The 23,864-nt window shown below is 39.0% G+C and overlaps 1 protein-coding gene across 1 annotated transcript in view; it reads right to left on the bottom strand.

Annotated features, from left to right (window-relative positions):
- Positions 1 to 3,032: 3,032 nt before the first annotated feature.
- The window catches only part of SLC9C2 (solute carrier family 9 member C2 (putative)), a 53,081-nt gene continuing 32,249 nt past the window's right edge, over positions 3,033 to 23,864 (bottom strand). The window contains exons 6-9 of the mRNA XM_060015994.1: positions 13,803 to 13,901; positions 10,310 to 10,441; positions 4,655 to 4,840; positions 3,033 to 3,128 (exon numbers count right to left, since the gene is read on the bottom strand). Of these exons, the coding sequence (XP_059871977.1) occupies positions 3,033 to 3,128; positions 4,655 to 4,840; positions 10,310 to 10,441; positions 13,803 to 13,901 (513 nt within the window). The remainder of the gene's footprint in view (positions 3,129 to 4,654; positions 4,841 to 10,309; positions 10,442 to 13,802; positions 13,902 to 23,864) is intronic.

Below are 23,864 nucleotides of genomic sequence, written 5' to 3' on the forward strand. Positions count from 1 at the left end.
GATTGTCATAAATAATAGTGGCAGGACCAGAATTTCTATTAGGAGGGTCTTAGGGTGGCTACCTGGTTGGGGATGTGATGGGCCAAGGGACTTCTCATGAAGCTGCCTTTACACAGCACATCACTTTTCCTTAGAAGACGTGTATTTGGAGTGACTTGGCAACTGGGGGAGGAAGGGTGCTGAAGGCCCCTGAAGCCCATTCTTGGCACCGTTGCTGCTACCTGGCCTACTTCTGCATTTGCCTATCGCCTATTGCTCTGTCAGAGCTGTCTTCTCCTCCACCCCACTCAGCAGTGGGCTCTGGCCCAAGGGAACTCTGTTAGGGGCCTTCACAGAGACACCCCCCACCCTTGCAGGCTACCCTTCTCCCCACCAGATTTGCCTCTACCAGCCCTCTCCCTCCCCAACTCTAGGTCTGGCTTCCAGCACTTCTCAGACTTTTCTATAAATTAGCTCTGATTGCTGAGGAAACTAGGAAAAAATGTCAGGGCAACACATAAGTGACTCTCCATAATAAAATGTCTTGTTTCATCTTAAATTCACACAAATTTGTCATCCTACTCCATAGTGTGTTTGTTTCAATATAAAATATTTTAAGTAACCTAACAGCAAAATGAGTTAACTTCTCCCTTTGAAAGACTGTCAAATAAAATTGATACCCTAGGAAGATGCCCGTGATCTACCTGTGCGCCACCCCACCCCCACCCCCACCCCCCACCCCCGCCAGAGAGACCCACACATCCATGGGAATGCGCACTCCAAAGAGAGAAGCATCCATATTTACATACTAATGTCTAACTAATGTCTAACTATTACATACTAAATGTCTAACTAATGTGTATGGTGAATGGCCCTCCCCATCCTTAATCCCAGATAGCCCTACTTTTGAACTAAATATCAGGGGGGAAGGGAGTTAGGAGGGGGGAAATTGGGAGGGGGGGCTAGGGCAAAATTACAGTTTTCAAAAATATTCTATAATTTTAATTGTTAAGTAATTCAGGTGAACTTTAATCCCAATTTTCCCATATTAACGAGCTGCCATTTTTCTCACCACCTACATGTTGCTACTTGACTTTACAATTTATTTTCGCTGTGTAGTTTAATATTCACAGTAAGAAAAATCTAATCAAAGTGTCAAGTTTATTACCTCATTTTTTTGTCTTCCAGTGATAGTCTCTCTTGGTCATTCCAAGACCGGTGTTGACTGAGCCAATCCAAATAAATGCATTAAACAGAAAAACTGAATTAGGAATTTAAGAGTATAGGTAGCAGGAGGATATTTTGAAATTTTAACTTACTTTCTCCCTGTAAGTGTCGCCTTTCTCTTCTCCCCTTTTAAACAGGCTTTTTACTTTTTTCCCTCAAGGACATTTGTTACTAGGCTCCCAAAAGTCCAATACAAGGGCTGGCAAACCCAAATGAGAAGAGGCAGGTCACACAAACAAAATGGTTTGGATATAACACAAGAGGGAGTGGACTGAGGCAAACCGTAGAGCATCTGCTTCCCCTGTAGGAGCCAGAGGTGCTCAGCTCTGTCTGATTGTTGCCACACATAGATATGAGGACCGAGGGTTGGCAGACTTTCTGATTTTTTTTTCAAGAAAAGCTCAAAATCTGGATTTTTTTAAATGTGAAATTTCTGGATGTTTACATATTTGACAATTTTAAAAGAAAACATGTATGTGGGCCAAATCCAGTGTACTGGCTGGATCAAGTCCATGGGCCTACCATTTGTGACTTTCCTCCCAAACACATCGTGGAATGCAGAGTGATATATATTTCCCTCACTCTAAAATAGCCCTCAGGGTGCCCTAAGGGGGCTGACATTAGACCCTGAGCTCCCAGCCTTGCCATACACTCCTGTGCCCCAAGAGTGCTGGGGAAGTAGCAAAGTGGCAGACCTAAAGACACTGTGAAGGCTGGGGTGATGGTCACCTCAGTGTTCGCCAACTTGGACAGGAGACCCAGGAGCAGAGGGAGCTCCCAATATCATGGTGCTGCGTATGACCCCCAGAACAGGGCATGCAAAGTGAGCTGTAAGAATGTCTGAGGTTGAATTTGCTTCTAGGGGAGAAGTGAAATTACTTCTTGAATATCTCTCCTCCTGACAAGGGCAGAGGCCTTGTTCGCTCACTCACCAACTAGTGCTTTGCACAGTGCCCAGCAGCATACTGTGGGGCTGCATTTTATAAGAATTATGCAAATGAGTAACACTGAGATGTAAACTATTGATAAAATGTGCCCTCTATGCACACAATTTGAAATCACGTAACCACCTCCCCCACAAATTAACAATTCATTAAGAATGCCTGGGCTAGCAGGTTACATGAATTGTAAGCACTGGGATGGTGCTAATTAGAGGAGCAAATCAAGGTTGATTGTGTTTTCAAGCTGGGGTAGCTGGGAAAATGGTGACACTAGGCTTGGTAAGGCAGGATGCTGAGCACTGAGTGAAAGATCTCGAATGTATTTTCCCTACAGCAAGGCCTTCCTATCTAGTCTTCTTTATAGTATGCTTAGCACCATGATATAAGCAATTGGGTACTAATATGCATTTAGTGACAATAATTACTTAGTGACTATCAAAGTGCACCTCAAAGCAAGTCACCCGAATTGTGGCTATGACCGTGGCTTTCAATGAGCATGGGTCAGATTCTATATTCCCTTTGGTCGTTGAGAGAAAACCGGCTCCCACACCTGGGCCTGCTGTGTGAGTCTATCCCCTCCCCATTCCTGCTCTGCCCCCAACAGCACTACGGGGCTCCAGCCTACAGGATCAGAGTACAAGGTAGAAGCTGCTGTCCTCCCACAAGGTTGTGGAGGGAAAGGCACGAGAGAGAGTAAGAGCCACCTGGATTTCAGTGTCTGGAAGTCTCCGATATGTGACCTCCCAGAAGCAATGTGGCAGCCAGGGAGGGCCCAAGAATGGAGATGGATGATAAACCCACACAACACCCTCAAACCATTTTCTTAGAATATCAATCTTACATGTAACAAAATTCCTTCTCAGTGGTTTTCTTACCACTAAAGGGCTACCCCTTACCCATGACCTTGGCATTATTATTATTTTCGGCAGGCGCAGGTGCTTGGATAACCAGCAGCTTGCTTAAATCTGAAGTTCCCTCCACCTAAAGGAGAAAAGTCAAAATTAGTCAAAAGAGCATTCTTTGATCTCTAAGATGGCTGCTTCCTAACCTTTCCAAAGAATATAAGAAATAAGCCAAAGCCTAGAACTCAGCCTCCAACCTAAGCTCTATCTTTCTCATTTCAAATCCTCTTTAACCTTGTTTCAAAAAGTCTTGGACCAGGAGGTTATCTTTTGGGTATTTGTAAACATCAGAAAAGAAATTTCTACACCTTACTTGGAACGAATTTGGAAAATGGAATCCCCAGCATCCACTGAGTTACTTTTATTCTGACACTGACATTCAAGGGCTCAGGGCCCAGCCTTCCCAGATAGGAAAAAGAGCTCTCTTCCTCAAGCTTTTGCCCCATGTGCCACAGAATCTGCCCTCCCAGAATGCAAGGAGCATACATAAGTAACAATTATAACTATCGATAATTTCTAGATATTATCACATATTATCTCATTGAATCCCCACAAGAACCTTATGAGACGACTGCTGCTATTATCCTCATCTTACTAAGAGGAAACTGAGGGTCAGAAGGCACCTTTCCTCCGCTCACACACCTAGTGGGCACAGGTGTCAGGTTTTAAATCCAAGTATGCCTGACTCCTAACTCTAGTGTCTTAAACTAAACTGTGGGATTGCTCCCACTGTTCCCCACCCCTTGTTTCAAAGCTAAATTTTCATTTTCTGTTTAAAAAAAACATTTAAATTACCTTCACCCTCTGAATTGTTGAGAGGTTGACAAAATAAGAACGTTGGTTAGGAAAGTGGTAAATGCACTTTTTAGGAGATTTACCAACTTTTCCAGGATGTAAAATTTCATTAAATTAGTGAACGTTCCCAGCCTGAACAAGCAGAAAGGGTCTCTCCCAAACTTTTTACCAGATGAAAGAGATGTCAGCTCTTTTCATGGCCTCTTGGTCCTCCTCATTCTTGGGCTCTGTCCTCACATCACTCCTGTGGTCCGACAGCATGGCTTGGCCCAGTAGGGACCTGACTTCTACTCTTCCCATCCCCTGTTATGTCCCAGGTGTTCACACTTCCCCCTTCCTTACAGAGGCGTGGAATGATGAGGCCCAGGGCCCTCTGTCAAGTTGTGCCCCTAGCCCCTAATGTGTCAGCAAAGTGACATGGCCCCAATGCATCTCCCTTCTTATCAGCCAGCGCAGATAACTTCCAGAGCCATGCTAGCAAGCAGTGTCATTGCCCTGGCGTGAATTAGGAAAAGTGTACCCCGTCCTTCCTCTGTGGACGCACAGCCCATGCCAGGACAAACAGCTTGGCAAGTAGAGAGCAGGCAGATTCCTGCCCCCCTTGTCCCTCAGTGACACTCTTGTGCAGGGCACAACTTGTACAACAGTACACAGAAGCCCTGGGTACATTTCGACTGTTTTGTTAAGGGCAGGTGAGAACTATAGGGTCTTTCTAGGTTAAATTTCCCTTTAAGGTGGTTGGTTGAGTTTTAAAGTCACTTATGGGGCACAATGAAAAGCAAATGACTCTTTAGAAATGATCCTCCTTACCTGTTCACAGGTTTTAGGTAAAATGCAAGGTGCAAGATATGGTACCTCTGTCTTAGTATCAATAACACTGCCGTATACAAGAATAACGAATTTCATGTTCACATTATCAATAGTCATTTCGTTATAGCTTGATAAAGTCTCCACATATGCATGATTGAGGGCCACGCACTTCTGAAACTTTAAGTCCTAAAATAAAATGAGATTTTGTCCTATAAATCATACAAAATGACACACGGTATCAAGAAGAAAGCATATTCCACATGAAAAGATGCTCGACATCATTAACCATCAAGGAAATGGAAACCAGCTCACACTTATGAGAATGGCCATCATCAAAAAGACAACAAATAAGTGTTGGCAAGGATGTGGAGAAAAGGGAACCTTCGTGCACTGTTGCTGGGATTGTAAACTGGTGCAGCCACTATGGGAAATAGTAGGAGGTTCCTCAAAAAATTAATAAAACTACCATATGATCCAGCAATACCACTTCTGGGTATTTACCCAAAGAAAATAAAAACACTAATTTGAAAAGATATATGCACCCCTATGCTCACTGCAACATGATTTACAATAGCCAAGATATGGAAGCAACCTAAATGTCATTGATAGATGAATGGATAAAGAAGATGTGGTATATATATATATACTGTTGGACTGTTGGACTGACCTCTAAGTCAGTATATATATATATATGGAATGAAATACTACTCCGTCATAAAAAAGAATGAAATCTTGCCATTTGCGACAACATGGATGAACCTAGAGCGAAGTGAAATAAGTCAGATAGAGAAAGACAAATACCATATGATCTCACTTACATGTGCAATCTAAAAAACAAAACAAATGAACAAACAAAACAAAACAGAAAACGACTTAAAGATACAGAGAGCAAAATGGTGGTTGCCAGAGGGGAGGGGAGGTGGGAGGTTGGATAAAATAGGTGAAGAGGGGGCTTCCCTGGTGGCGCAGTGGCTGAGAGTCCGCCTGCCGATGCAGGGGACACGGGTTCGTGCCCCGGTCTGGGAAGATCCCACATGCAGCGGAGCGGCTGGGCCCGTGAGCCATGGCCGCTGAGCCTGCGCGTCCAGAGCCTGTGCTCCGCAAGGGGAGAGGCCAGAACAGTGAGAGTCCCGCGTACCGCAAAAAAAAAAAAAAAAAAAAAAAAAAAAAATGACTAAAATAAATGAAAGATCAAAAGTTTAAAAAAAGAAGAAGAAAGCAAATTCACTGATTTAGCTGAGTTCTTTGAGGATGCCAAAGGGCAAATAGACCCTGGGGCCAACAGATAGAATTTATTTGGAGTTCAGAATGACTTCTGACAAGATTCTGAATTCAGAACTTTTATACTGACAAGATTCTGAATTCAGAGCTTTTATATTGCTACTGTTTAGTGGCCCTGAATGTGGTTGCCCAGCCCTGATTTATTTATAATCAGCCACAGCAGGGCAGTCAGCTATGCCTCTTGGATTTCTATTCACACAAGAACCAGAGTCCTAAATATGCAGAGGTTTTATCTTGCAGTAAGCAAAGGTCCCACTTGACAAGGAAACAAACAAAACAAAACAAAACTTAAGCATACGCCAAGGCTCATAAACATAGATTTTAGAGCTAGAAGAGAGCTGTTATGGATTGAATTGTGTCCCTCCAAAATTTATATATTGAAGTCTTAAACCCCAGTACCTCAGAATGTTACCTTATTTGGAAATAGGGTCATTGCAGATGTAATTGTTTAAGATAAGATGAGGTCAAACTGCAACAGGGTGGACACCTAATCCAATATGACTGGTGCCCTTATGAAAAGGGGAAATTTGAACACAGACATACATACAAGGGGAACTCCATGTGAAGATGAAGACAGCTGTCTACAGGCCAAGGAGGGAGGCCTGGACTAGATTCTCCACCATAGCCCTCAGTAGGAACCAGTACTGCCAGGACCTTGATTTCAGATTTCTAGGCTTGAGAACTGTGAGACAATAAATTTCTGTCATTTAAGTCACCCAGTTTGCAGTACCTTGTGACAGAAGCCCCAGCAAACTAATATAGGAGCTTAGAGGTCAGTCCAACAGTAGTAATCTCTTGGACGGTGCCCTGACAGCGGCCATCAACTCATTCTGAACATTTCCAGCCACAGGAAGTACACAGCTACATGATTCAGCCCTCAGATCTTGGTCCCTGACATGCAAATCAAACACTTAATTGCTGAGGGCACCGGCATAGTTGGGGCACCAAAAACATAAGAAAATTAGCAAACTTATCTAGAATTTTACAACCAGAAAAATCTCATAAAAAGCTATTTTGGTTTTTAAATGCATATAAAATTTGAATTGTGTGGTCTAGAGGAGGGTGTTCAGCGTAATCTTGTTAGTCTTTGGGGGTTTTAAAAAGTCTTACTTGGTTAGTTCTTTAATGAAAAAAGACTAGAAGGAAATAAGCCAAAATGTTAAACAGAGATTTTCTGGGGAGTAAATTGGGGTAGAAAATTATTATTATCTTCTTACATTTTGTAACTGTGTTTTTTAAATTTATATAATGAATATGTGTTGCTTGTGAATTTTTTAAAAATGAAAGGACATTCACCTTATTATTGAGTTAAGTCTCACTCCATAGAGTTTCAACTTTTGGGTCCCAATTCTCTCCTCTGGAGTTTCAAAGTAGACTCTAAACTTGTCCTACTGCTCATGAAGAGGCAAAGCAAAAGGAAAAGAATCTACATCTCCTTACCCTTCTGTTAAAGTTTTTCCGAAAAATATTATTGCCACATAGTAAAAGACTGACTGCCTTAGCATGATGTGCTGATTTTTTAAGACAATTTTTTAGAGTAGTTTTAGATTCACAGCAAAACTGAGAGGAAGGTACAGAGATTTCTCATAACCCCCTGCCCTTATACATGCATAGCCTCCCCTATTATCAACATTCTCCACCAGAGTGGTACATTTATTACAACCGCTGAATCTACACTGATACACATAATCACCCAAAGTCCATAGTTTGCATTAGGTTTCACTGTTGATGTTGTACATTCTATGGGTTTGGACAAATGTATAAAGACAGGTATCCATCATACATGTATCGTAGAGTATTTTCATTGCCTTAAAAATCCTCTGTGCTCTACCTGTTCATGCCTCCTCACCCCAACTCCTAGCAATCATTGATCTTTTTATTGTCTTCATAGTTTTGCCTTTTCCAGAAAGTCCTATTGTTGGAACCATAGAGTATGTAGCCTTTTCAGATGGCTTCTTTCACTTAGTAATATGCATTTAAATTTCTTCCATGTCTTTTTCATGGCTTAATAACTCATTTCTTTTTAGCACTGAATAATATTCCATTGTCTGGAAGTACCACAGTTTATCCATTCATCTACTGAAAAACATCTTGATCGCTTCCAAGTTTTGGCAATTATGAATAAGGTATTATAAACATTTGTGTGTAGGTTTTTCATAAACAAAACAAACAGAAAACCTACAGAATGGGAGAAAATATTTGCAAATGATGTAACCGACAAGGGATTAATCTCCAAAATATACAAACAGCTCACACAGCTCAATATCAAAAAAACAAACAAACAAATCAAAAAATGGGCAGAAGACCTAAACAGACATTTCTCCAAAGAAAACATGCAGATGGCCAAAAGGTACATGAAAAGATGCTCAACATCGCTAATTATTAGAGAAGTGCACATCAAAACTACAATGAGGTATCACCTCACACTGGTCAGAATGGCCATCATCAAAAAGTCTACAAATAATAAATGCTGGAGAGGGTGTGGAGAAAAGGGAACCCTCCTATGCTGTTGGTGGGAATGTAAATTGATGCAGCCACTGTGGAGAACAGTATGGAGGTTCCTTAAAAAACTAAAAACGAGCTACCATATGATCCTGCAATCACATTCTTGGGCATATATCCAGAGAATACCATAATTTGAAAAGATATATGCACCCCAGTGTTCACTGCAGCACTATTTACAATAGCCAAGACATGGAAGCAACCTAAATGTCCATCAACAGATGAATGGATAAAGAAGATGTGGTATATATATTCAATGGAATATTATTCAGCCATAAAAAAGAATGAAATAATGCCATTTGCAGCAACAATGGATTGACCTAGAGATTATCATACTAAGTGAAGTAAGCCAGATAAAGACAAATATCATATGACATCACTTGTATGTGGAATCTAAAAAAAACGATGATACAAATAAGCTTATATACAAAACAGAAATAGACCCACAGACACAGAAAACAAACTTATGGTTACCAAAGGGGAAAGAGAGGGGAGGAATAAACATATACACACTAATATATATAAAATACACACTACTATATATAAAATAGACAGACAGCAAGGATCTACTGTATAGCACAGGGAACTATACTCAATATTTTTTAATAATATATAAGGAAAAAGTATATATATATATATATATATATATATATATATATATATATATATACACATAACAGAATCACTTTGCTGTACACCTGAAACTAACAGAACACTGTAAATCAAATATACTTCAGTTTTTAAAAAAATCCATGTGTAGGTTTTTGTGTGGACATAAGTTTTGAACTCCTTTGGGTAAATATCAAAGAGAGTGATTGCTGGGTCATATGGCAAGAGTATGTTAGTTTTGTAAGAAACCGCCAAACTGTCTTCCAAAGTGGCTATGTACCATTTCGCATTCTCACCAGCAATGAATGAGAGTTCCTGTTGCTCCATACCCTTGCCAGCATGTGGTGTTGTCAGTGTTCCAAATATTGGCGAATTAATAGGTTTGTAGTGGTATCACATTGTTGTTTTAACTTGCATTTCCCTGATGACATAGGATGTGGAGCATCTTTTCCTATGTTTATTTGCCATTTGTATATCTTCTTTGATAAGGTGTCTGTTATGATCTTTGGCCCATTTTTTAATCAGGCTGTTTTTTTTCCCTACTGTTGAGTTTTAAAAGCTCTTCGTATATTCTGGATAATAGTTCTTTATCTGATGTGTCTTTTGCAAATATTTTCTCCCAGTCTGTGGCTTCTCTTCTCATTCTCCTGAGACATGCTAATTTTTTAACCCAATATTTATATTCATATATATATATATATATATATATATATCTCACAATTCAATGAATATTGTTGAACTTCAGGTCTGTCACTTCTCCAGTTGCTGACTCATGGTAGGGGCTCAAAAAATTACTAAATGGGATGTAAATATGGGGTTGTAAATTGTGCAGTCCAAGAACAGACTTGAACCACTACTTTCTGGAGAGAAAGTTCATAGATGAGGCTTAGTAAACTCAGTAAAAATTTGAAAAGGCAGGAGATTTATATTAACGTAGGTAGATAGAGTAGACTATAATAAACACCAGACAATGCTCATTAACGCATTCTAATTAATGCTATGCTTGATTCTTGGGGATCTACCTATTTAAGATTTGCTGACTTTATTATTTTTAAGGGATGACTGCAGGTAGCCTGGGAAAATCAGCTGTCACAAGGGGACTGATGACCTATAGGAAGTCAGGATAAGCGAGTGATGAGGACTCTGAAGTATTACTTTGAAAGATCAGACACACCTTCCTTTCTTTGTCTCCAAAATATGAAATGCATTTTGTAAAAAATACAGTAAATAAAATTTCACTCATATTTTAATCATGCAACTTACCTCATCAATGAGACTTGATTCAAAATACTGATAGGCAATACTGAGAGCAAGCTTCAGCCATATTTTATATTCCAGGGATGGCCAGAAGACATCAAAGCCTTCATATAAATCCTCCAGAGAGATAAAGCAAGCCTGAAATGACAAGGTATCAAACAGTATGCTTGATTTGAAACTAAATTACAAGACCATCAGAAAAAAAAAAAATGCCTGTAGATTTCATCTTCACCTAACCTCCTAGAAAAAACTATCAACTCTAGTATAGTAATTATGATACTCTGCCGTTTAAGCATAAGATGATAGAATGTACAGTCCAATTAAAGCTATAGACTTAAAAACAGGCCAGGAAACTTTATACCAATCAATAGGTAGGACAATCATGAGCCCAAGATTAAGGAACTAAGCCACATAAACTTATCTATTTTTATTGTCACAGTAGGTTACGTTGGCTCATTCATAGTATTTGTTTCCAGCAAAGCGACAATCCAAATAAGGAAGACAACTCTTTCAGAACTCACTGAAGTTCATTTACCTGAAATTCAGTGAATTCAATTCAGCCTTGTGAATACATTCATGCCTTCTATCCTCTTCCAAAAATGAAATGGTATGAAACTGATAAGGTGACATTCCTTTCTGTTTGTCACACTCCTAAGACTCTGGACACTGCTCTGTTGCATCTATCAGTCCCAAAAGCTTGAAAATTTTTTGTAAGTGGGAACTTTCACTAATTTCAATTTGAATCGCCCACAGCTAGTGCAATATCAGGCCATTTATTTGTTAAATAAACTTCTTATTTAGCAAGTGAAAAATGGAAGACAGAGGGTTGAAACACAAGTATACTTTAAAAACACCACTCTCATTATGGTGGCCATTTATTGAGCATCTAAACGTGCCAGGCATTTTACATATATATTTTCCTTATCTTCATAACATCAAAAGTTAGATATTTTCTCTTTTAATAAAAAAAACTGGCATAGTCTCCTTGGTTAAAATATCAGCCTCCAGATCCCATAGCAGATGTGAGACACTAAACTGGCCTCTCTCAGCTAGTCTACACCTGCTTCACAGTAGCTGGTTGGGTGACTAAATAAGATATCAGAACCCAGAGGAACAAAGATGCTGGCACTCCTTATTGACTTGAGGAAGAATTAACTAACAACTCACAATATATACTGAACCAGTTTCTTACCTGTAAAATAGTTTCACAGATGGCAGTATATTCAATTTCACACTTAAGCAGACAACTCAACTCTCCAATTATGTCTCCACTAGTACAGTACTCTGTAAACCTGGTCACGGACTCTCTATCAGCCCTTAGGCTCCTGTCTATTCCAAAGGTAGGAGGTGAACTCTGCAGCTGCAAAGGGGAAAATATTGTGCCAAGGGAAATATAAAATTAAAAGCCCTTGACCAAACCCCAGGAGCTCCCAGTTTTTCTTGCAATTATTACAATGGAAGGAAAACATTCTTTATGAATCCTTTCAGGTGTAAAGGAGGAATTAGGCTTCACAAGAATCATGGTTCCTTTCACATTTCAACTCTCCAAGGCAAGATTGTTTCTAATCTTTAGCTTTACAGATGACCCCTATTTACCTCCCTTGTATAAAAATTCTACCAAAAGTAGTCATTGCAGTCTGCCACTAATGCCACTCTATTAGATATTAGCATAATATCTATTAGATATTCTTAGCATAATAGGCTAGTGTCTCAGGTGGAAAAAACTTCTGGTTGCATGGATGCATAAATCGGATATCATGAATTAATATGCCTCCAAACCAAGCCGTGATTTCAGTAGAAGCCTTGCTTCCCTGAAGATGCTTAAGAATAATTACCATGAGACATTAACAGGAAAAGGTTTTAGGATGAACACAGGATGGTTGGGTTACTTCAGGAAAAGAACTGGTAGGTGTAGGTGGGGGTAAAGAAAGGTATCAGATTTCAGGAGGAAGATGCGGGAATCAACCAGAAGGATTACACAACTTTCCAGAAAGTTTAGCTGTAAATATCAAAGAGGAAAGCTATTGTTCAAGACACAGGAAACGGAAAAAAGGTCACTGAAGGAGTTGCTATGAAAACTGTACCCTCTCCTAGTGATTATCATTCAAACTTTCAGAGGCATTCATGCTTCCAAAGGACTTGATTTTTTTTAATTTAATTTTGAATGCAATTCAAAGGCCTTTTGAGTAATCAAGAATGTCTCTGCTTTTTTGCAAACCAAGGAAAGGGGATAACATCTGTGGCAAGCAGAATTCTAAAGAAATCCTTCCAAGATTCCTGTCTCTTTGCTATTCAATCAAACATTTATCTATGAACTGCTGTGAAGGGATTTTGCAGATAGAATTCAGGATACTGCTAATCAGCTAAACTTAAAGAGATGATTCTGGATTATCCTGTTGGGCCCAATGTAATCACATGAGCCCTCAAAAGTAGAAGGGGGAATAGCTGTCAAAGATTGGTGGCGGGGGGGCGGGTGGTGGTGGTGGAAATGAATTGATTTCTCTGTCCATTAGTTTTCCACCTTACATGAGGTTGATGTAAGGATTCAATGTCATAACATATTGCCATTCTCGACCACCCTTTTAAATGTCACAATTAGCCATCTTCATCTCTCCATCACCGCTAACATACTATATATTTAACTTAGGTATTTTGTCCATTGTCCCATCTCCTTCTATGCCTCTACTAGAAATTAAACTCTAAGAAGACAGCGATTTTTGTTTTTGTCGATTCTATGCCTAGAATGAGCAGTGCCTGCTGCATGATAGTAATGAAGTAAATATTTGTTGAATGAATGAGTGAATGGATGAATGGAAAGTGCCTGACACTTAATAAACTCTATACATGTGTTAGTATTTATTATAATAGTTTATTTCCATGATTAATTTTGGTATTTTTAAGGTCTGAAACACCCATTCCAAAAATAGAAAGCCAAATATATTATTTGCACTGTAATAAGGGTTTGTCACTTGTAACTGTCATCTAGGATCTAGGAATTATGTTGGTCATAGCTAGGGCTCACCCATGGATTCAGCTACTAGTATTCAGTTTCTAAAGGATTCTTGTCCCTATCATTCTACTGACACCAAAAGCCTCCTACTGGTTAAAAATTGTATGATTTTCATCCTATCTGACCTCTGGGAGAATCTGATGTTGTGGTCTATTTCCTCATTCTTGACACTCATTTCCTTTAGGTGAGTAACCCAACCACTCCAAGTATTGGGTTCCTTATCTGAACGTCCAAAAGACTGTTCCTCCCAGGACTGTTGTGAGGAATAAATAATAATTATGAAAGCATTTTGTAAGATGGGAAGCACCTTTCGGATGGTGGGTATTATAATTATCTCTCAGCTGTAGTGTTCACTCTGAACAGAAATGGTTTCATCTGGAAAACAAATTATGTTAAAAATTTCAAAATATCTTAGTTCCTAAATTTCTCCTTATGTGATAATTACGTATTTCAAAGTACATTTTCAGTAAATAATAAATAATCCCTTACGATCGCCATTCCTGAAATAATTAAGTAGATTCCTTGTGGCATTTCACCTTCTTTACAAATGACATCTCCATAGTCAAAACAGGCAAGTTTGGCTCTTTCCTGAAAGAAAAAAAAAAAAAAAGAAGAAAAGAAAAGGAAAGAAAAAGAGAATTAACACAAATCTTTACAGTCTACTTCTCTAAATAGAAATAAATTTAAAAGCATAAAAACAAACTATATTCTCTGGTTTCTTAATGAATTACAACATTTTTGCATACCTCATTAAATTTTAGGTAAAAAAGGGACAAGCAAGCAAATTGTAGACTTTTGCTTAGGACCTAGCAGAGTGGTAGAAACACCCAATAAATGCTAGGTTGGATAATGGTTACAATAAAGTGTAATAATTCTGATCAGGAGACAGGGGCATGGCACTCTGGGAAAAAAATTCAGAAAGGTCACAGGACCCTGTCTTGGGTGTACAGGGGAGACTACACAGAGGAAGGAACAGCTAAGCTGAGACCTGAAGGAAGAGTAACAGATAGCCAGGATACGATGAGTTGATGACCATTTACGGCAGAGGATTCAGTTTAAGCAAAGACCCAGAAGTAAACAGAATAACTGCACTGGGGGTAATCACAGAAGATTCAATACATCTCAGGCAGGCAAGGAGGGGTGGAGACCAGGGCTGAGTTATCCATTAGGCATCAATAGGCACAGTGTCCAGGGTTCACAATACTTTTCGGGATTTACAACAATGTTTTAGTTTCTTTTAAAATCAGAAGAAAATAAAAGAACTTTTAGGTAGAGTAAACTGTCTTAATACTAAAACATCTAATACTAATATATTCATCTTTATACTAACACGATCATAAAGTATAATTTTTTTAGTGCTTTTTTACCGAGGAAAAGGCAGAAGTGCCTGGGGCCCAGGAAAGTCATATTGCAGCCCAGGTGGAGGCAGGACTGGAGAGGTGAGCCGAAGCCAGGTCTCCAAGGGGCTCACAGGCACGGTAAAAAGTCTGGGCTTTTCCCAAAACCAGGGGGTAGCCACTAAAAGGTTTGTAACAGGAGAATTATGGTGACAGATTTGCATTTTACAAAGATGTGTGGGAAACACACTTTTAAGTCATGCATAGTAGTTATCTCGAAGTGTGGGGTGGGGAGTGAAAGGTTTTCACTTTTCGCTTCTGATTTATTTTACAGTGTAGAAATAAACATGCATGACTTCACAATATTTTTTTTAAAAGCTCACCTAAAGCCAATTATCCCCCTTATGTATTATTCAGACCTTGTTTTTTTGTTTTTTTTGGCAGGTGCCATTCTTTTTTTTTTTAATACAGCAAGTTTTCATTAGTTATCTTTTTTTTAAACATCTTTATTGCAGTATATTTGCTTTAGAGTGTTGTGTTAGTTTCTGCTGTATAAAAAAGGGAATCAGTAATATACATACATATATCCCCATATACCCTCCCTCTTGCGTCTCCCTCCCACCCTCCTTATCCCACCCCTCTAGGTGGTCACAAAGCACTGAGCTGATCTCCCCGTGTGATGCAGCTGCTTCCCACTAGCTATCTATTTCATATTTGGTAGTGTATACATGTCAATGCTACTCTTTCACTTCGTCCCATCTTACCCTACCCCCTCCCCCTGTCCTCAGTCCATTCTTTATCTCTGTGTCTTTATTCCTGTCCTGCCCCTAGGTTCATGAGAACCATTTTTTTTTTTTAGATTCCATATATATGTGTTAGCACATGGTATTTGTTTTTCTCTTTCTGACTTATTTCACTCTGTATGACAGACTCTAGGTCCATCCACCTCACTACAAATAACTCAATTTCATTTCTTTTTATGGCTGAGTGATATTCCACTGTATATATGTGCCACATCCTCTTTATCCATTCATCTGTTGATGGACAGTTAGGTTGCTTCCATGTTCTGGCTAATGTAAATAGTGCTGCAATGAACACTGTGGTACATGACCCGTTTTTTAAAAATGTATTTATTAACATCTTTATTGGAGTAAAATTGCTTTACAATGGTGTGTTAGTTTCTGCTGTTATAACAAAGTGAATCAGCTATACATAAACGTATATCGCCGTATCTCCTCGCTCTTGCGTCTTCTTCCTACCCTCCCTATCCCACCCCTCTAGGTGGCATGACCCTTTATAATTATGGTTTTCTCAGGGTATATGCCCAGCAGTGGGATTGCTGGGTCATATGGTAGTTCTATTTGTAGTTTTTTAAGGAACCTCCATACTGTTTTCCACAGTGGCTGTATCAATTTACATTCCCACCAACAGTGCAAGAGGGTTCCCTTTTCTCCACACCCTCTTCAGAATTTACTGTTTGTAGAATTTTTGATGATGGCCATTCTGACCAGTGGGAGGTGATACCTCACTGTAGTTTTGATTTGCATTTCTCTAATGATTACCGATGTCAAGCATCTTTTCATCTGTTTATTGGCAATCTGTATATCTTCTTTGGAGAAATGTCTATTTAGGTCTTCTGACCATTTTTGGATTGGGTTGCTTGTTTTTTTGATATTGAGCTGCATGAGCTGCTTGTATATTTCGGAGATTAATCCTTCGTCAGCTGCTTCATTTGCAAATATTTTCTCCCATTCTGAGGGTTGTCTTTTCGCCTTGTTTACGGTTTGTTTGCTGTGCAAAAGCTTTGAAGTTTCATTAGGCCCAATTTATTTTTGTTTTTATTTCCATTTCTCTAGGAGGTGGGTCAAAAAGAATCTTGCTGTGATTTATGTCACAGAGTTCCGCCTATGTTTTCCTCTAAGAGTTTTATAGTATCTGGCCTTTCCTTTAGGTCTTTAATCCATTTTGAGTTTCATTTTGTGTATGGTGTTAGGAAGTGTTCTAATTTCATTCTTTTACATGTAGCTGTCCAGTTTTCCCAGCACCACTTACTGAACAGGCTTTCTTTTCTCCATTGTATACTCTTGCCTCCTTTATCAAAGATAACGTGACCATATATGCGGGGGTTTATTTCTAGGCTTCTATCCTGTTCCATTGATCTATATTTCTGTTTTTGTGCCAGTACCATACTGTCTTGATTACTGTAGCTTTGTAGTATAGTGTGAAGTCAAGGAGCCTGATTCCTCCAGCTCCGTTTTTCTTTCTCAAGACTGCTTTGATCATTCAGGGTCTTTTGCATTTCCATACAAATTGTGCAATTTTTTGCTCTAGTTCTGTGAAAAATGCCATTGGTAGTTTGATAGGATTGCATTGAATCTGTAGATTGCTTTGGGTAGTACAGTCATTTTCACAATGTTGATTCTTACAATCCAAGAACATAGTATATCTCTCCATCTGTTTGCATCATCTTTAATTTCCCTCATCAGTGTCTTATAGTTTTCTGCATATAGGTCTTTTGTCTCCTTAGTAGGTTATTCCTAGGTATTTTATTCTTTTTGTTGCAATGGTAAATGCAAGTGTTTCCTTAATTTCTCTTTCAGATTTTTCATCGTTAGTGTTTAGGAATGCAAGAGATTTCAGTGCATTAATTTTGTACCTGCTACTCTACCAAATTCATTGATTAGCTCTAGTAGTTTTCTGGTAGCATCTTTAGGATTCTCTATGTGTAGTATCATGTCATCTGCAAACAGTGACAGTTTTACTTCTTCTTTTCTTATTTAGATTCCTTTTATTTCTTTTTCTTCTCTGATTGCCATAGCTAAAACTTCCAAACTATGTTGAATAATAGTCGTGAGAGTGAGCAACCTTGTCTTGCTCCTAATCTTAGAGGAAATGGCTTCTGTTTTTCACCATTGAGAGTGATGTTGGCTGTGGGTTTGTCATATATGCCTTTATTATGTTCAGGTAGGTTCCCTCTATGCCTACTTTCTGGAGAGTTTTTACCATAAATGGGTGCTGAATTTTGTTGAAAGCTTTTTCTGCATGTATTGAGATTATCATATGATTTTTATTCAATTTGTTAATATGGTGTATCACATTGATTGATTTGCATATATTAAAGAATCCTTGCATCCCTGGGATAAACCCCACTTGATCATGGTGTATGATCCTTTTAATGTGCTGTTGGATTCTGTTTGCTAGTATTTTGTTGAGGATTTTTGGATCAATGTTCATCAGTGATATTGGCCTGTAGTTTTCTTTTTTTGTAACACCTCTGTCTGGTTTTGGTATCAGGGTGATGGTGGCCTCATAGAATGAGTTTGTGAGTGTTCATCCCTCTGCTATACTTTGGAATAGTTTCAGAAGGATAGGTGTCAGCTCTTCTCTAAATGTCTGATAGAATTCGCCTGTGAAGCCATCTGGTCCTGGGCTTTTGTTTGTGGGAAGATTTTTAATCACAGCTTCAATTTCAGTGAAATGGAAATTTCAATTGAAAATTCAATTTCAGTGTGACTGGTCTGTTTATGTTTCCTATTTCTTCCTGGTTCAGTCTCAGAAGGTTGTGGTTTACTAAGAATTTGTCTATTACTTTCACGTTGTCCATTTTATTGGCATATTGTTGCTTGCAGCAATCTCTCATGATCATTCATATTTCTGCAGTGCAGTCGTTAACTTCTCATTTTTCATTTCTAATTCTGTTGATTTGAGTCTGCTCCCTTTTTTTCTTGATGAGTCTGACTAATGGTTTATCAATTTTGTTTACCTTCTCAGACAACCAGCTTTTAGTTTTGTTGATCTTTTCTACTGTTTCCTTCATTTCTTTTTCATTTATATCTGATCTGATCTTTATGATTTCTTTCCTTCTGCTAACTTTGGGGTTTTTTTTGTTGCTGTTCTTCTTTCTCTAATTGCTTTAGGTGTAAGGTTAGGTTGTTTATTTGAGATGTTTCTTGTTTCTTGAGGTAGGATTGTGTTTCTAGAAACTTCCCTCTTAGAACTGCTTTTGCTGCCTCCCATAGGTTTTGGGTCATCGTGTTTCCATTGTCATATATTTCTAGGTATTTTTTTATTTCTTCTTTGATTTCCTCAGTGATCTCTTGGTTATTTAGTAGCATATTATTTAGCATCCATGTGTGTGTATTTTTTTTACAGTTTTTTTCCTGTAATTGACGTCTTGTCTCATAGTGTTGTGGTCAGAAAAGATACTTGATAAGATTTCAATTTTCTTAAATTTACCAAGCCTTGATTTGTGACCCAAGATATGGTCTATCCTGGAGAATGTTCCATGGGCATTTGAGAAGAAAGTGTATTCTGTTGTTTTCCAATGGAATGTCCTATAAATATCAATTAAGCTCATCTTGTTTAATGTCTCATTTAAAGCTTGTGTTTTCTTATTTATTTTCATTTTGGATGATCTTTCCATTGGTGAAAGTGGGGTGTGAAAGTCCCCTACCATTATTGTGTTACTGCTGATTTCCCCTTTTATGGCTGTTAGCATTTGCCTTATGTATTGAGATGCTCCTATGTTGGTTGCATAAATATTTACAATTGTTATAACTTCTTCATGGATTGATTCCTTGATCATTATGTAGTGTCCTTCTTTTTCTCTTGTAATAGTCTTTATTTTAAAGTCTATTTTGTCTGATATGAGTATTGCCACTCCAGCTTTCTTTTGATTTCCATTTGCATGGAATATCTTTTTCCATCCCCTCACTTTCAGTCTGTATGTGTCCCTAGGTCTGAAGTGGGTTTCTTGTAGATGGCATATACATGGGTCTTGTTTTTGTATCCATTCAGCAAGCCTGTGTCTTTTGGTGGGAGCATTTAATCCATTCACATTTAAGGCAATTATCAATATGTATGTTCCTATGACCATTTTCTTCATTGCTTTGGGTTTGTTTTTGTAGGTCCTTTTCTTCTCTTGTGTTTCCCACTAAGAAGTTCCTTTAGCGTTTGTTGTAGAATTGGTTTGGTGGTGCTGAATTCTCTTAGCTTTTGCTTGTCTGTAAAGCTTTTGATTTCTCCATCGAATCTGAATGAGATCCTTGCCGGGTAGAGTAATCTTGGTTGTAGGTTCTTCCCTTTCATCACTTTAAATATATCGTGCCACTCCCTTCTCACTTGTATTGTTTCTGCTGAGAAATCAGCTGTTAACCTTATGGGAGTTCCCTTGTATGTTATTTGTCGTTCTTCCCTTGTGGCTCTTAATAATTTTGCTTTGCCTTTAATTTTTGTCAATTTGATTACTATGTGTCTCAGCGTGTTTCTCCTTGGATTTATCCTGCCTGGGACTCTCTGCACTTCCTGTACTTGGGTGCCTATTTCCTTTCCCATGTTCAGGAAGTTCTCGACGATAATCTCTTCAAATATTTTCTCGGGTCCTTTCTCTCTACTCCTTCTGGGATCCCTACAATGCAAATGTTGGTGCGTTTAATGTTGCGCCAGAGGTCTCTTAGGCTGTCTTCATTTCTTTTCATTGTTTTTTCTTTATTCTGTTCTGTGGCAGTGAATTCCACCATTCTGTCTTCCAGGTCAGTTATCCGTCCTTCTGCCTCAGTTATTCTGCAATTGATTCCTTCTAGTGTATTTTTCATTTCAGTTATTGTATTGTTCATCTTTGTTTGTTCTTTAATTCTTCTAGGTGTTTGTTCTCTAATTCTTCTAGGTCTTTGTTAAACATTTCTTGCATCTTCTCGATCTTTGCCTCCATTCTTTTTCCGAGGTCCTGGATCATCTTTACTATCATTATTCTGAATTCTTTTTCTGGAAGGTTGCCTATCTCCACTTCATTTAGTTGTTTTTCTGGGGTTTTATCTTGTTCCTTCATCTGCTACATAGTCCTCTGCCTTTTCATTTTGTTTATCTTACTGTGAATGTGGTTTTTGTTCCACAGGCTGCAGGATTGTAGTTCTTCTTGCTTCTGCTGTCTTCCCTCTGGTGGATGAGGCTACCTAAGAGGCTTGTGCAAGCTTCCTGATGGGAGGGACTGGTGGTGGGTAGAGCTGGGTGTTGTTCTGGTGGGCAGAGCTCTGCAAAACTTTAATCTGCTTGTCTGCTGATGGGTGGGGCTGAGTTCCCTCCCTGTTGGTTGTTTGGCCTGATGCAACCCAACACTGGAGCCTACAGGCTCTTTGGTGGGGCTAATGGCAGACTCTGGGAGGGCTCACGCCAAGGAGTACATCCCAGAACTTCTGCTGTCAGTGACCTTGTCCCAGCGGTGTGCCACAGCCATCCCCTGCCTCTGCAGGAGACCCTCCAACACTAGCAGGTAGGTCTTGTTCAGTCTCCTGTGGGGTCACTGCTCCTTCCCCCGGGTCCTGATGTGCACACTACTTTGTGTGTGCCCTTCAAGAGTGGAGTCTCTGTTTCCCCCAGTCCCGTCGAAGTCCTGCAGTCAAATCCTGCTAGCCTTCAAAGTCTGATTCTCTAGGAACTCCTCCTCCCATTGCCAGCCCCCCAGGTTGGGAAGCCTGATGTGGGGCTCAGAACCTTCACTCCAGTGGGTGGACTTCTGTGGTATAATTGTTCTCCAGTTTGTGAGTCACCCACCCAGGTGTTATGGGATTTGATTTTATTGTGATTGCACCCCTCCTACCGTCTCACTGCAGCTTCTCCTTTGTCTTTGATGTGGGGCACCTTTTTTGGTGAGTTCCAGTGTCTTCTTGTCAATGATTGTTCAGCAGTTCGTTGTGATTCCGATACTTTTGCAGGAGGGAGTGAGTGCACATCCTTCTACTCTGCCATCTTGAACCAATCTCCCAGGTGCCGTTCTGAAATCCTCCCTCTAGCTCTTTCAGACCTTTTTTTTTCAACTTTTGTCTTCAGGCTTATCTTTGTACACTATTACCTTTTTAATTAACCACATCAGTTCAAGGGTGAAAGAAGGGAGGAGTAGTGAAAATTAACTATTGTTGCTGTGATGGAGACCAAGACTGAAATCAATGTCTACAATGAGGGGTGTTTGTTTTATTTATTACAGGAATTTTAGTTATCCATGCAATCCCTGGGCTGTTCCTAATGAGAATAATGCCCATGTGCTCCCAATTCATCACATTTTTCTTTATCCTAGTGAAATCTGATTTAAATGGCTATTAAGAACCAACATATTAAGGAAAAGGGCCACTTAAAGAGTGAGCCGTATCTGTAAGTGGGTGGAGAGGGTCCGGCAGCTTTGCATTGGCATGGCAGGTTAAGGAGGAGAAGAAGGTTGTGCCCTGGATATATAGTCACCTCAGGTGTATGGAAACCATTAATTTCTGGAGTTCTCTCTCATTGTTTTTCCCATCCCTCCCCCATTCACTGCAGGATGGTCCATTAATTATACTTGTGAAAGTATTACCTATAAAGAACCCCAAATTCAAATTTTATTTTCAAGTTGGATATTTTAAAAAACTGAACAGGATGCAGATTGTAATAAACACCCTTTAGATACCTTCTTTCCAGTCCAGGCCCATCCCTCACCTCCCACCCTCATTTATTTGAGGTCTGTTTTCCAAACTACCCCCAATGGCCCCTGCCCGTCAGGTTTCCTCCCCCTCACAGCCACACTTGTACTTCCCAAAGCTGGAGATCTGGTTCAAGCTAAGTCAGTTGGATTTCTCCCTTAAGAATTTGAACTGAGGGACAAAGAGCCTGGGAGTTGAGAACTGAGTCATCATAGCCAAGTGCTACAGGAAGGGTCCACAAATTCCTACCACTGATATCCCAGAGCTGGCCTGATTCTCACCCTGCTCAAGGTTAGTCAACTGTTTCTTAGCTTCTGTATACCACCACGATATATTTTCAGTAAGCTTCCCTTTTGCTTAAACTAGTTCAAGTAGGGTTTTGTTACTTTCAACCAAAGAAGCCTTAATTTAACTAAATACGAAATCAATTTCAAAAGAAAAATTCAAATATTTCTGGCATGAAGAAAACACTAGTATGGCCTAAATGAAATCAGATATTCAAAGCTCAGTAGAAACTCTACTAGGATCGCTGTCTTTCTAGAAAACAAGGAAAATGTCCCCTCGTTATGAATAAACAGATGACATAAATCTCCATGACTAGACAACAAGGTACAGTACAACCAAATTTGTAGTAAAGCAAGTACTGTTCTTCATCACAGAGTTTTCCTGATTCCAAAAATCTAACAGGTTTTAACAAGTTGACAAAAAAGTTATTATCCCTATAATTCATATAATAGCCACAAACTGGTGGTCCGTGAGTCACACCCAATCCACAGATATATTTTGTTTGGCTTGCACTGTATTTTTAAAATTCTGAACTTGTTACCAAGTTTTAAAATTTTGGAATTTTCACCTAAAAATTCAGATTTACGGATCCTCTTTTTAAAAAAACTGACCTCTACATTATTAAATCTAATAGTCAATTTTCAGTCTTCATCTTATTTGATCTCTCAGCCTCATTTGACATAGCTGATCACTTTCTCCTTGAAATATTTTCTTCACTTGGCTCTGGGGCACCATTCTTTTTTATTTTCCTCCTATGTGATAGATAACTCAATTCTTTTTTTCCCAGTTTTATTGAGATATAATTGACGTACAGCACTATATAAGTTTAAGGTGTACAGCATAATGACTTGACATACACATATTGCAAAATGATTACAATAAGTTTAGATAACATACATCACCTCATATAGTTAAAAAAAATTTTTTCCTTGTGATAAGCACTTTAAGAATCTACTCTCTTAGCAGTTTTCAAACATACTATAAATATATAACTATGTAACTATAGTCATCATGTTGTATACCCAGTATTTATCTTATAACTTGGAAGTTTGTACCCTTTGACCCACTTCTTCAATTCACCCAGCTTCGTCTCCCCACCTCTGGTAAACATCAATCTGATCACTTTTTCTATCCTCAATTCTTTTTGCTAATTCTTCCTCATCTCCCCACCTCTAAATGTTGGATAGCTCAAGACTCGATCCTTGAATGTCTGTAATAATTCCTTAAATTATCAAGTTTCAAGACCTTAAATATCAGCTCTATGCTGACAACTCTGAAATGTCTTTCCCCAGTTTGGCCTCCCACCTGCCCTCCGGTCATGTATCTAACTGCCTACTTAGCAGTTCCACTTGGATGTCTAATAGCTTGCTCAAATTTAACCTCTTCAGAAGCAAATTCTTGTCCCTCCCCATATAAATCTTCTCTTCCCCATCCAAGTAAATGGTTACTCTATTTTCAGACTATTTTCTAATTTCAGACTAAAA

The sequence above is a fragment of the Delphinus delphis genome, chromosome 1 (assembly GCF_949987515.2).
Source record: "Delphinus delphis chromosome 1, mDelDel1.2, whole genome shotgun sequence".
Lineage (NCBI taxonomy): Eukaryota > Metazoa > Chordata > Mammalia > Artiodactyla > Delphinidae > Delphinus > Delphinus delphis.